This window comes from Bacillus rossius, chromosome 2, assembly GCF_032445375.1.
Source record: "Bacillus rossius redtenbacheri isolate Brsri chromosome 2, Brsri_v3, whole genome shotgun sequence".
Taxonomy (NCBI): Eukaryota; Metazoa; Arthropoda; class Insecta; order Phasmatodea; family Bacillidae; genus Bacillus; species Bacillus rossius.
Genome location: NC_086331.1, coordinates 130,086,923 through 130,099,617, shown reverse-complemented (window position 1 = coordinate 130,099,617; position 12,695 = coordinate 130,086,923). Strand labels below are relative to the sequence as shown.

General features: G+C 44.4%; 1 protein-coding gene across 1 annotated transcript in view; it reads right to left on the bottom strand.

Moving 5' to 3' along the window:
• LOC134528995 (uncharacterized) overlaps nt 1-12,695 on the bottom strand; it is a 92,692-nt gene that overhangs the window by 34,677 nt on the left and 45,320 nt on the right. The window contains exon 9 of the mRNA XM_063362662.1: nt 4,536-4,957. Within this exon, the coding sequence (XP_063218732.1) occupies nt 4,536-4,957 (422 nt within the window). The remainder of the gene's footprint in view (nt 1-4,535; nt 4,958-12,695) is intronic.

Below are 12,695 nucleotides of genomic sequence, written 5' to 3'. Positions count from 1 at the left end.
ATTCATACTGTTTTTTTTTTTTAGTTTTTTATTTCCAAATTTGTGTATGTGAATGTGAAAAAGCAATTTTAAACCACTACTTAACAGTTGACATTTTCAGGTATAGATACTTTTCATGTTACCCTATTTTATTTGATCAGTTATCGTTTGCTCTTGTGAACATGCACACGCTGTGATTACTAATTCTTCAGACTCCTGACGTCATGAATCATTTCACGAACGAATCGGACCGGGCGCGTGGCTGGTTCTCTCATCTCGTTCTCTCGTTCTCTCCGCGTTTTCGTTCCTCCGAATCTTTCAAGGTACCGGCTCTCAAAGAGCCGGTTCTTTACATCGCGAACGAATCGCAAGATTTCGTTCTCTCAAAGATTCGTTCTTTTTGAACGAATCGTTAACGAACGACCCATCACTAATGCACATGTAATGCCAAACGTATTGTTGGAAACTAATAAGCCAGTTAGTTGAAATTGTAGATGGTCGAATTCACATAACCAACTGTTCCCGAAACCCTACACAAAAGCGCGCCACTCTGCTAGGCAGGTGTGCATCATGTGCCAATAGCACATAATGAGGCACAGTAGCACACTGCGGGGAACAATAATAATTAGGAATTATATTTGTGAATTTCTGGGTTAGTGTTGGTTGTTTGTGTGTACTTGGGAATACGCTTTCATCATCTCACAGGTGCCTCTTGGACACAAGAACAGTCCAAGTCCACTCTTCTACAAATGCTGAGCGATCTGCGCATAGACGAGCGGGAGGTTGTGTCCATCACGTTAGAGGAACTGCGGCAAATAGCCCGTACGGCGCAACAAAATCCCACATAAACATTCAATCTGCTGATGCCGATGTTCAGAATGAGGGTAGATTTAGTCCAGTAGTGAGTGATCACTTGCTCAATCCATTGTTTGGACAGCTACCCAAATTAAGTTCTTCCAAACTAGAACAATTGATTCAAATTTTGGCTGAAGTTCATGAAATTCTAGCTAGCTAATTTTTGTTTATTCTGTCTTGCTATTGCATGTACCCGCTGTGTTACAGGACATTTTGCCAGAGGCTCGTAACAAGATTCCAGTTGAGAGAATGTCAGAGAAAAATCTTTGAAGCTTGCGAGTAACACTCGCATGACTGAATTTTTGTGTCGAAAGTTTTTTTTTGTGCCGCAAACAGGAACCGAACGAATCAGCGGTTAAGTATATGGGTAGCATACTTAAATGCATCAATGAGTTGGGTATGCCATATCCCGAGAGAGAAATTGTCGAGATCCTAATTGATTACATGCAACCGAAGATTAAAGCGAGCTGTTTTGCATCTGTGCATATGACTCGTACAGACTCTCAGCGAGTTAGTGAGGCAAGTATGTTGCAAGGGGGTCGGGGGGGGGGGGGGGGGTTGAGGACAGGGCAGCTAGTAGGGAGGCGAGTAACTCCAAGGGAAGTGAAATTTCAGAAAGGCACAGGCCTCGTCGCGCTTATATTAAGCCATAACATGTGTGTGGTAAAAACAACCATATGTTTAAAAATTGTTAATTTAAGCCTGCACGGGGTGCGAGTGAACGAGTCGTGGAAAATACAAACTCTTACTGACGCTACACAGGAGAACGAAAAGGGTGTGTGGCACAGCCCACCATGCATTTAGCAGGGAGTAGAATAAATAGCCTGAGTTCAGTGAGGCAAGGAAGGTCATGTCAGGAGGTCGCGTCTTGCAAGAGCAGGACACGAAATAAACAAAATTAATGGGAAGGAAAATAAGGGACAGCCCCGAGAAATTACCCAGCGTGAAAAAAAAAAACGTCTGGGGAGCGAGTTGAAAGCTCTGGTTGACAAAGCGGTTTTGATTATTCAAGATTGATGTCATCGTTCGATGCGGCAATGCCCGAAAGGAACGATTCGCATCGCTCTGGTTGCTATTATTCCCTTATGTTTGATGAACGGAGAACTGATTACCGCCCACGCCCAGACGGTAACTTTTGAAAAATGGAGAAATTTCTTGGGGATTTTCATTTTGTGTTCATCCCCGGGTTAGCGTTCGACATTATACTAGGAATGGATGTTCTTAGTCTTGCGGTAGCACGAGTAGATGCGGGAATGATTAGGTTAGAATTTATTATGGGGGAGAAGCAATTTTCCGAAGTTCCAAGTGAGAAACAAATACAGTGAGGGACATGATGGGAGAGAAGGCATGTTGGGGTCACTAAGGTATTAAGGTGCCAAATGATTTGATTGATTTGGTAAGCAGGGTCACAAAATGTAAATTTTTAATTTCATCTACTATGTTGAAAGTCTTTAATCAATGTAAAATTGTATTTTGTTTTACTCATGTGTATATTTTGTAAGAATTTTGTTGTATGTTTTACGTGGATGAAATAGATCACGTGTCATGTAAGCAGTCTTAGTTTGTGTTGTTGAGCAGTACAGGATGTTTGAAGAGTTCGAGTCAGTTTCGTCGTAGATCAGTTACTTTGGGAACAGGGTTGGGGGATGCAATGGCATACGCGGCCATTACTCCTTTCCCCGGCACCTTTACTTTGAGACGCTGACTGGGGCTCGGTGTGCGCTTAGGCAATGAAGTAGTCGAGCCTGAGTCGGGGCCTGTGGATGTGTCCACAGCCCAGGATAGCAAAGAACATTCTACTACACTCGACCAGGAATGAAACATTCTTGAATACCACCATCTATTTTCAGCTACTAGGATAATTTACAATGAATTCATTGTGCTGTACTCCAGGAATAAAGATGAGCACTGGATATAACTTATGCACAGAAATGTCCTTATCAGTACGTCTTATAATGACACTTTCATAATTACGCCACAATTATTTCTAAACAATTTACTTTATAAGAATTTTGCTAACACTCTAACTGACCCATCCTGTTTCTTTTCTTTGCGAAATGTTCTGCGAGGTTTCAACGTTAAAAATTTCTACCAAACGCAAAATGCATACACAATCATTCCTTAAAAATATTTCAGTAAAATTCTTGTAATTGTTTGGTTTTCATTGCTTGATAAAACCATATCATTTATCTGTACAGCTCTGCTATTAACAATTTATTTTATTTAGCCTTAAAAAAATCTTGATTTTCCTGGTATGCTCTTGCTATACCTCTTTTAGTAATAATTTACTAATAATTTAAAAAAATCTGCTTATGAAACCCTGATCACAATGGTTTATTTGATGAAGATAAAATTTAAAACTGATGTATTTTAAAATATATTGTGTTTTTTACACTAACTTCCCAAAATTATATTCATAAAATAAACTTTAATTTGTATGTTGAAATTTCTACTCAGAACCATTATAAGAATTACAATAAATTCGCTAAAATTTGTTCGTTTAGGCTTTATTGTCAATAATTTGTAAACCCAAGAAATATTAAAGCCCTAAATTTGCTTGAATAAGGTACTAATTACAGAGAGTGCTTCGTTTTACTATAAATTTCTTAGAAACTGTTATTTGACTTTCATGGCAGGGTTAGAAGACGTTTGATAAAACTTGCCTCAAAAAATTCAAAATTTTTTCGTAATCACAAATCACAACAATGAGACACACAACATGTAGCATTAAATTAAAATTTTGATATGAAAACTTAAATAAGAGAGTAAATTAAAAATTAGCAAGTGCATAATACATTAATAAAGATTCAGGGTTTATAAAGCTTTATAATCATCCAATTTTAAATATGTTTATAAATATAAAACATATTCGTGCACCAATAAACTGACATTTATAAAATAAATGCTTTAATATTTCCGAAATAATGTTTTATTTTAAAAAAATATTCAATATTATTTTAACAAAATTTGCGAATAAATTACCTCGTCACGCCTGCCAAACATGTACGAGAAGCAACCTTTTTAAGAATATCCGCACTTAAGTTATTTGCAGTTTAATCTCTTAGTACAGCGAATGCTATATTTTACTGAGAAAAATGTATAGGCAGCCACTGACATGTAGGAAAGTATGTTACTCTTACTTTTACTAGAAAGTAATTCAATTTTGGAAAACATAGCAAAAAAAGTAAATAAAAAACGTTTAGCAAAAATAACGCACTTAAGAGGAAACGACGAATAGCAAATGACAAAAATTTGCAATTGAAGGCCTAGATAGAATTTACGAATTTATGTATTATCTTTTTTTTTGTACAAGGAAAGCATACAATATTTGCAAAATTTGTCATGGGGGAACTTTTACAATGTATTTTATTTTTGACAAGAAATGTTTTGTATCTTTAATATGAATGTATTTCAGTTGGATCCGTTAACGAGCACTTAGTGTTTGATACATGCAATATTTTATACATATACTTCCATTCTATGTTACAATTAATATCTTAAATGTATGCTGCGTTTTTGAAAAGAAAATATGTGAAATCAAGCAAAATCAGGATCAAAATTGTCTGTTAAGTTAATGTCACAAACTGTATGTCACTATACATAAAAGCCCTTTAAATATGAAAGAGATGGAAATGTTTGCCAGACTAAAGATTTTGTAATTAAATTCCAAGCTATGTGGTTGGACTAACATTTTACTCTACCTTATTTTTGCAAGCTGAATCATCCATCTTTTCCCAGGAAATACTTCCATTTTCCAACTTCCTGCAATCTCGCACAGCGTAATTCACCCCATGATTCAACAAACCATCGTTTTGGGACACATTCGTGTAACTTTGAAGAAAAGGATTTAAATTATCAAGTTCAAAATCCTTTTTGGTGCTAAATTCGTCGTAGTTTCCTTTCAAAAATATGTGAGGAGTTTTGTAGAAACTTATGAGATTTTCTTCTCTATTGAAATTGGTTTCACTGTTGTCTAAGTAAATAGCATCTTCATTCCAGTGCAATGTCGTAAGTTTTTGGTATGTATTATATGGGCATGGTATAATAGCTTTCTTTCCATACTGTACTGGTGACCACTTGAAGATCCCTTTATCAGTTATCACTGTCTCGTCAGGGCACTGATCTAAAATGAAAGGAAAATTCATATCATTTTGTAAAATTATATAATAATAAGAACAATCTTAATCTGACACTATATATTATCTATAAATATTACATACACAGAGCATAAAAAGAGGAAGAATCATTACGATGTTTAGTAACCATCCAAAATTTTTACACTGTCCTGATGATATGCAGTTACCAGATAATTAAAAAAATTAAAAATTATAAATGAGATATTACGTTAACAATGCAGCACATGTAAAAGACACAATTTTTAAAAAGTGGTTAAAGCAATGCTCCAAATTATTGAACTTTACTGAGACGATTGAATCACATCGCAAAAAAAAAAAAAAAATCAATTATAGCTATTCAAGCATATGTGTGGATTATTCAGACATGAAGAATTGTGTTCTCTATTTTTTTCCTTTATTTTTCGTTTTGCTTTAGGCATAAACATTACACCGTTAAAAGGGCATGGAAAAAGGTAAATGGAGTATTTTAATATATGGATATGTTATACTCATACAGAATGTTCAGGAATTTCAATTTCAGGGCATTAATTTAATGGGTGGCAGGTTATGCCAAAACAAGTATTTTTTATGTAGCTTATTTCTGGAAAAGAAACCCTGCAAAGTAACAGGTGCGAACTGTAGCGCGTAAATTTTAATCTCGCGCGCATTAGACATCACAAAAGCGGCTGAAAGAATCATGTTCGCAACGCAGTGACGTCTAAACGGACACCACACCAGCGACTGAAAGGATCATGCTCGCAGTGCAGTGACGTCTAAACGGACATCACACCAGCGGCTGAAAGGATCATGCTCGCAGCGCAATGACGTCTAAACGGACATCACACAAGCGGCTGAAAGAATCATGTTCGCAACGCAGTGACGTCTAAACGGACATCACACCAGCGGCTGAAAGGATCATGCTCGCAGTGCAGTGACGTCTAAACGGACATCACACAAGCGGCTGAAAGGATCATGCTCGCAGCGCAATGACGTCTAAACGGACATCACAAAAGCGGCTGAAAGAATCATGTTCGCAACGCAGTGACGTCTAAACGGACACCACACCAGCGACTGAAAGGATCATGCTCGCAGTGCAGTGACGTCTAAACGGACATCACACAAGCGGCTGAAAGGATCATGCTCGCAGCGCAATGACGTCTAAACGGACATCACAAAAGCGGCTGAAAGAATCATGTTCGCAACGCAGTGACGTCTAAACGGACACCACACCAGCGACTGAAAGGATCATGCTCGCAGTGCAGTGACGTCTAAACGGACATCACACAAGCGGCTGAAAGGATCATGCTCGCAGCGCAATGACGTCTAAACGGACATCACACAAGCGGCTGAAAGAATCATGTTCGCAACGCAGTGACGTCTAAACGGACATCACACCAGCGGCTGAAAGGATCATGCTCGCAGTGCAGTGACGTCTAAACGGACATCACACAAGCGGCTGAAAGGATCATGCTCGCAGCGCAATGACGTCTAAACGGACATCACACAAGCGGCTGAAAGGATCATGTTCGCAGCGCAGTGACATCTAAACGGACATCACACCAGCGGCTGAAAGGATCATGCTCGCAGCGCAATGACGTCTAAACGGACATCACACAAGCGGCTGAAAGGATCATGTTCGCAGCGCAGTGACATCTAAACGGACATCACACCAGCGACTGAAAGGATCATGTTCGCAATGAAGTGAAGTTTGTGATATATCTGGTTAGTCTGTGATAGAACTCCGGTTAGTTTTTTGACAATTAGAATTTTTCCATGATACATTTAGAAAGTTACTATTAACGTTTAAATCACTTTCACGATAATTTGCATATTCATCGCATATGAAAACCTCTTCAGTATTGATCTTTTTGCATTCACGTTAGTATCACACTCCACAAAAACCACACCAAGCTCATTCAGCTTAATTTTTTGTTTACATATTCATTGTAGCTTTTTCCTACGATAACCAGAAAACTAATCTTCCTCGTGTTTTCCTTTCTTGTTTTTCCTTGGAATTGTTTTGTGTCTGCGATGTTCCCAAACAGATGAAACTTCGTGACGATACATTGAAGCGTCAACTGCTGTTGAAGAAGAGGCTAACGATATTATGGAAATGCCTTTACCATTAGGATTCCTTATTGTTGGAAATCGCTTTTGATTGGCCTTGGGAACTTACAAAATACTGCAATATTCTGCTCATCATTTGGAGACTGATGTGCCTGTGATCGCTCTGTTACCAAAGAATAATCCAGCTATTGCTTGGTCTGTTATGCCACATCTGTTAATCGTAAAGATTCCAGTTTTACGAAAACTACTCATTATTGTTTTTGGGATGGAAATCGAAAGCCAGGCTAGGGTAAGCAAGATTTAAAATCAACCCTGCTCTGTTTCTCGACTGGACTTTAGTGCATAGATGCATCTAGTTCCTTCATTCAGTTTCTCTTCAGTAGTTTGTTCAACCCAGTATCCAGTGGTTGAAGAATGTGAGTCGTGTATGAAGAAAATGTTACAAAGTGGATACAATTTTTGGCTTAAGGCTTCAGAATTTGTTGACTTAAGTGACAGGAATGTCTGTCCTACAAATAATAATCGGCCTTCCTGGACGAATGTTGATCCAAAATTATTAAATTACTCAAAAAACAAATTAGGGTTTTCAAGCCATTATTTGACAGATGAACAGATCAACTGTGATAATTTTGTCAGTAAGCCCATTCACCATTCGAACACCTTGAACATTATGAATGGAGGAAGTGACAATCCTGTTGCAATAATGCATTCTAATACAGTTATGACATATGCCTGTTTGTAGATATATTTTTCCTACGAGAGATACCACCTAGTTTCATTTCATAACAAACAGGTGAGACATGTCTCATCCATTTTCCAAAAGCAACCAACCATATTTGTCACCACCAAGGATTCGGCAAAATTTTCTATCATTAAGCAAAAGCCATAAAAATTGTCCCTGTTTGCTGTTGATGCTCTATACAATGCAAGTTTCTCGGGTTGCATTAGTGTAAGACCAAAACAGTCTTTGAAATTTATCCACGAATACCGCCTTGCCATTTCTTTATTTTGTTTTAATGGATGTGGGACTCCAGATTGCTAGAAAATGTTATCCCAATACTGTCTTTTTTTTACGTTCATCAGATGCTGTGTCTAGGAGTATATCAGTGGTTTCTTTGATTAAAAATCTTATTTAAGAATCTTTAAATGCAACCTTATGGGGCTCGTTTTGACCAAATGATACTTGACTTGCAATTTATTGTATTCTAGGAAGTAAAAAAAAAAAAGTATGGGATTAATGCCCTCAAATTTCCACTTAAATGGTAGAGTTTACAATTAAGTGATTTGTTGTATCAGTAGGGCCTGTGTAATCTATTTCCTGGGCCAGAGTCAATGATGAATAACTTGTATAATTTAACAAGAATTTGATTAATTTGCATGTTAAACAATGAGATTTCAGGAACAAGGTATTATTTTTCACACACTAGCAGTTATGCGGGAAAAAAATTAATTTATAGGAACATCTAGTAACTAAATGAGAGCTGTATGGGAAATAAAAATTACTTGTTCTTATTTACTCTTGCTGTTCAAGGGACTCAATACCTACATACTTTATACACAGGATAAACAACACCCATAAAATATTTAGTGAATAAGTTATATAAAAATACAAAACATATGTTTTTATGGCAAACCTATCTGTAACACATAACTCATTGCTACACGAGGGTTAATGGGAAAATGACAATTATATTTTTTTTACGTTATTCTGACCAGTGGACTTACAAATACAAACTAATGGAACATGTTTACTATCGCATCCTCAAAATGATAAATTAATTTATTGCACGTGGAATAAAAGTAGTTCCCTGTGGTAGGCGACCTATCGCCGGCGACTGCAGCTACCAGATCTCGGCACTGGAGAGCGACCGATCGCCGGCGACTGCAGCTGCCAGGTCTCGGCGACTCGTGAGCAACCGATCGCTGGCGACTGCAGCTGCCAGGTTTCGGCACTAGAGAGTGACCGATCGCCGGCGACTGCAGCTGCCAGGTTTCGGCACTAGAGAGTGACCGATCGCCGGCGACTGCAGCTGCCAGGTTTCGGCACTAGAGAGTGACCGATCGCCGGCGACTGCAGCTGCCAGGTCTCGGCACTAGAAAGTGACCGATCGCCGGCAACTGCAGCTGCCAGGTCTCGGCGACTCGTGAGTGACCGATCGCCGGCAACTGCAGCTGCCAGGTCTCGGCGACTCGTGAGCGACCGATCGCCGGCAACTGCAGCTGCCAGGTCTCGGCGACTCGTGAGCGACCGATCGCCGGCAACTGCAGCTGCCAGGTCTCGGCGACTCGTGAGCGACCGATCGCCGGCAACTGCAGCTGCCAGGTCTCGGCGACTCGAGAGCGACCGATCGCCGGCAACTGCAGCTGCCAGGTCTCGGCGACTCGTGAGCGACCGATCGCCGGCGACTGCAGCTGCCAGGTCTCGGCGACTCGTGAGTGACCGATCGCCGGCAACTGCAGCTGCCAGGTCTCGGCACTAGAGAGTGACCGATCGCCGGCAACTGCAGCTGCCAGGTCTCGGCACTAGAGAGTGACCGATCGCCGGCAACTGCAGCTGCCAGGTCTCGGCACTAGAGAGTGACCGATCGCCGGCAACTGCAGCTGCCAGGTCTCGGCGACTCGTGAGCGACCGATCGCCGGCGACTGCAGCTGCCAGGTCTCGGCACTAGAGAGTGACCGATCGCCGGCGACTGCAGCTGCCAGGTCTCGGCGACTCGTGAGCGACCGATCGCCGGCGACTGCAGCTGCCAGGTCTCGGCGACTCGTGAGTGACCGATCGCCGGCAACTGCAGCTGCCAGGTCTCGGCACTAGAGAGTGACCGATCGCCGGCGACTGCAGCTGCCAGGTCTCGGCGACTCGTGAGCGACCGATCGCCGGCGACTGCAGCTGCCAGGTCTCGGCGACTCGTGAGTGACCGATCGCCGGCAACTGCAGCTGCCAGGTCTCGGCGACTCGTGAGCGACCGATCGCCGGCGACTGCAGCTGCCAGGTCTCGGCGACTCGTGAGCGACCGATCGCCGGCGACTGCAGCTGCCAGGTCTCGGCGACTCGTGAGTGACCGATCGCCGGCAACTGCAGCTGCCAGGTCTCGGCACTAGAGAGTGACCGATCGCCGGCGACTGCAGCTGCCAGGTCTCGGCGACTCGTGAGCGACCGATCGCCGGCGACTGCAGCTGCCAGGTCTCGGCGACTCGTGAGTGACCGATCGCCGGCAACTGCAGCTGCCAGGTCTCGGCGACTCGTGAGCGACCGATCGCCGGCAACTGCAGCTGCCATGTCTCGGCGACTCGTGAGTGACCGATCGCCGGCAACTGCAGCTGCCAGGTCTCGGCACTAGAGAGTGACCGATCGCCGGCGACTGCAGCTGCCAGGTCTCGGCGACTCGTGAGCGACCGATCGCCGGCGACTGCAGCTGCCAGGTCTCGGCGACTCGTGAGTGACCGATCGCCGGCAACTGCAGCTGCCAGGTCTCGGCACTAGAGAGTGACCGATCGCCGGCGACTGCAGCTGCCAGGTCTCGGCGACTCGTGAGTGACCGATCGCCGGCAACTGCAGCTGCCAGGTCTCGGCACTAGAGAGTGACCGATCGCCGGCAACTGCAGCTGCCAGGTCTCGGCGACTCGTGAGCGACCGATCGCCGGCGACTGCAGCTGCCAGGTCTCGGCGACTCGTGAGTGACCGATCGCCGGCAACTGCAGCTGCCAGGTCTCGGCACTAGAGAGTGACCGATCGCCGGCAACTGCAGCTGCCAGGTCTCGGCACTAGAGAGTGACCGATCGCCGGCAACTGCAGCTGCCAGGTCTCGGCACTAGAGAGTGACCGATCGCCGGCGACTGCAGCTGCCAGGTCTCGGCGACTCGTGAGCGACCGATCGCCGGCAACTGCAGCTGCCAGGTCTCGGCGACTCGTGAGCGACCGATCGCCGGCGACTGCAGCTGCCAGGTCTCGGCGACTCGTGAGCGACCGATCGCCGGCGACTGCAGCTGCCAGGTTTCGGCACTAGAGAGTGACCGATCGCCGGCGACTGCAGCTGCCAGGTCTCGGCACTAGAGAGTGACCGATCGCCGGCAACTGCAGCTGCCAGGTCTCGGCGACTCGTGAGCGACCGATCGCCGGCAACTGCAGCTGCCATGTCTCGGCGACTCGTGAGTGACCGATCGCCGGCAACTGCAGCTGCCAGGTCTCGGCACTAGAGAGTGACCGATCGCCGGCGACTGCAGCTGCCAGGTCTCGGCGACTCGTGAGCGACCGATCGCCGGCAACTGCAGCTGCCAGGTCTCGGCGACTCGTGAGCGACCGATCGCCGGCGACTGCAGCTGCCAGGTCTCGGCGACTCGTGAGCGACCGATCGCCGGCGACTGCAGCTGCCAGGTTTCGGCACTAGAGAGTGACCGATCGCCGGCGACTGCAGCTGCCAGGTCTCGGCACTAGAGAGTGACCGATCGCCGGCAACTGCAGCTGCCAGGTCTCGGCGACTCGTGAGCGACCGATCGCCGGCAACTGCAGCTGCCAGATCTCGGCGACTCGTGAGCGACCGATTGCCGGCGACTGCAGCTGCCAGGTTTCGGCGACTCGTGAGCGACCGATCGCCGGCGACTGCAGCTGCCAGGTCTCGGCACTAGAGAGTGACCGATCGCCGGCGACTGCAGCTGCCAGGTCTCGGCGACTGCGACTGCAGCTGCCAGGTCCGCGAGCCACACGAGAGGAACAGTGCGACGAGTGTCCGTTTGTTAGTGTCGAGGAGGATCCAGCCGACGAGATGTGCGACGACGACGTGGCGGCGCTGAGGGCAGCTGGCTTGGGGTGATAGCCTCCTGCTTTAACGCATGCCAGACAGTCAATAGTACTGATTAGACAGTGTGAGCCCGCTGGTTCTACGATGGATCGAAAGCATTGGCATGAAGATTTGCAAGAGGCAGTTAAACATCCAATAGAAGGAGACTGGTCCGAAAGGAAAACCCTTTTGACGGATTACACTAAGGACAGAGGATTGGACTTGAAGAGAGTGACCATACTGGTTGACAAATTGCTGGATAAGAAAGTAAACTGGGCTAAGGAACCAGTACCAAATTTAACTGAAAGAAAATGGCTGCTATCTGTTGGTCCCATAATATGTGAACAAGACCCTACTATAGTTAAAATGATGATAAGGGAAATCTTCAGGAAAGACAAAACTACGGCTGAGAAGGAAGAATCGACTGAAGAGTTTGTGATAAACCCTAAATGGGATGAACAGGAGGTGCTTTCATGTGCTGAAAAATTAATAATTGAGCTAACCACCTACACGACCACAGAGATATCTAAGGTTAACAAAGCATCTACAAACTATATTCTGCCTAGAGTAACACAGCTAAAAGGCCTATTAGATAAGGTTCTGATAGACAATTCCCGGCTTAACGGAGTGATAAAGGGGATAGAATTAAGTAAAGGCCCTGTGATAAGGAAGACGTATGCGGAAGTAACAAGTGCAGCTGAAATTGGAGGGACTACTCGTCAACAGATCATACCTAAACAGAAGAAGGAGTTGCTGATTGTCCTGCCAAGTGACGAAACTCAAACAAGTGACACCACCAAAAGAGAGATCTTAAAGAACATTGATCCAATAAAGAATGGGCTGAAATTCAAAGGAATAAGGAAAATTTCGAAAGGAGGAATTATAATCGAAGCACAAGACTCCA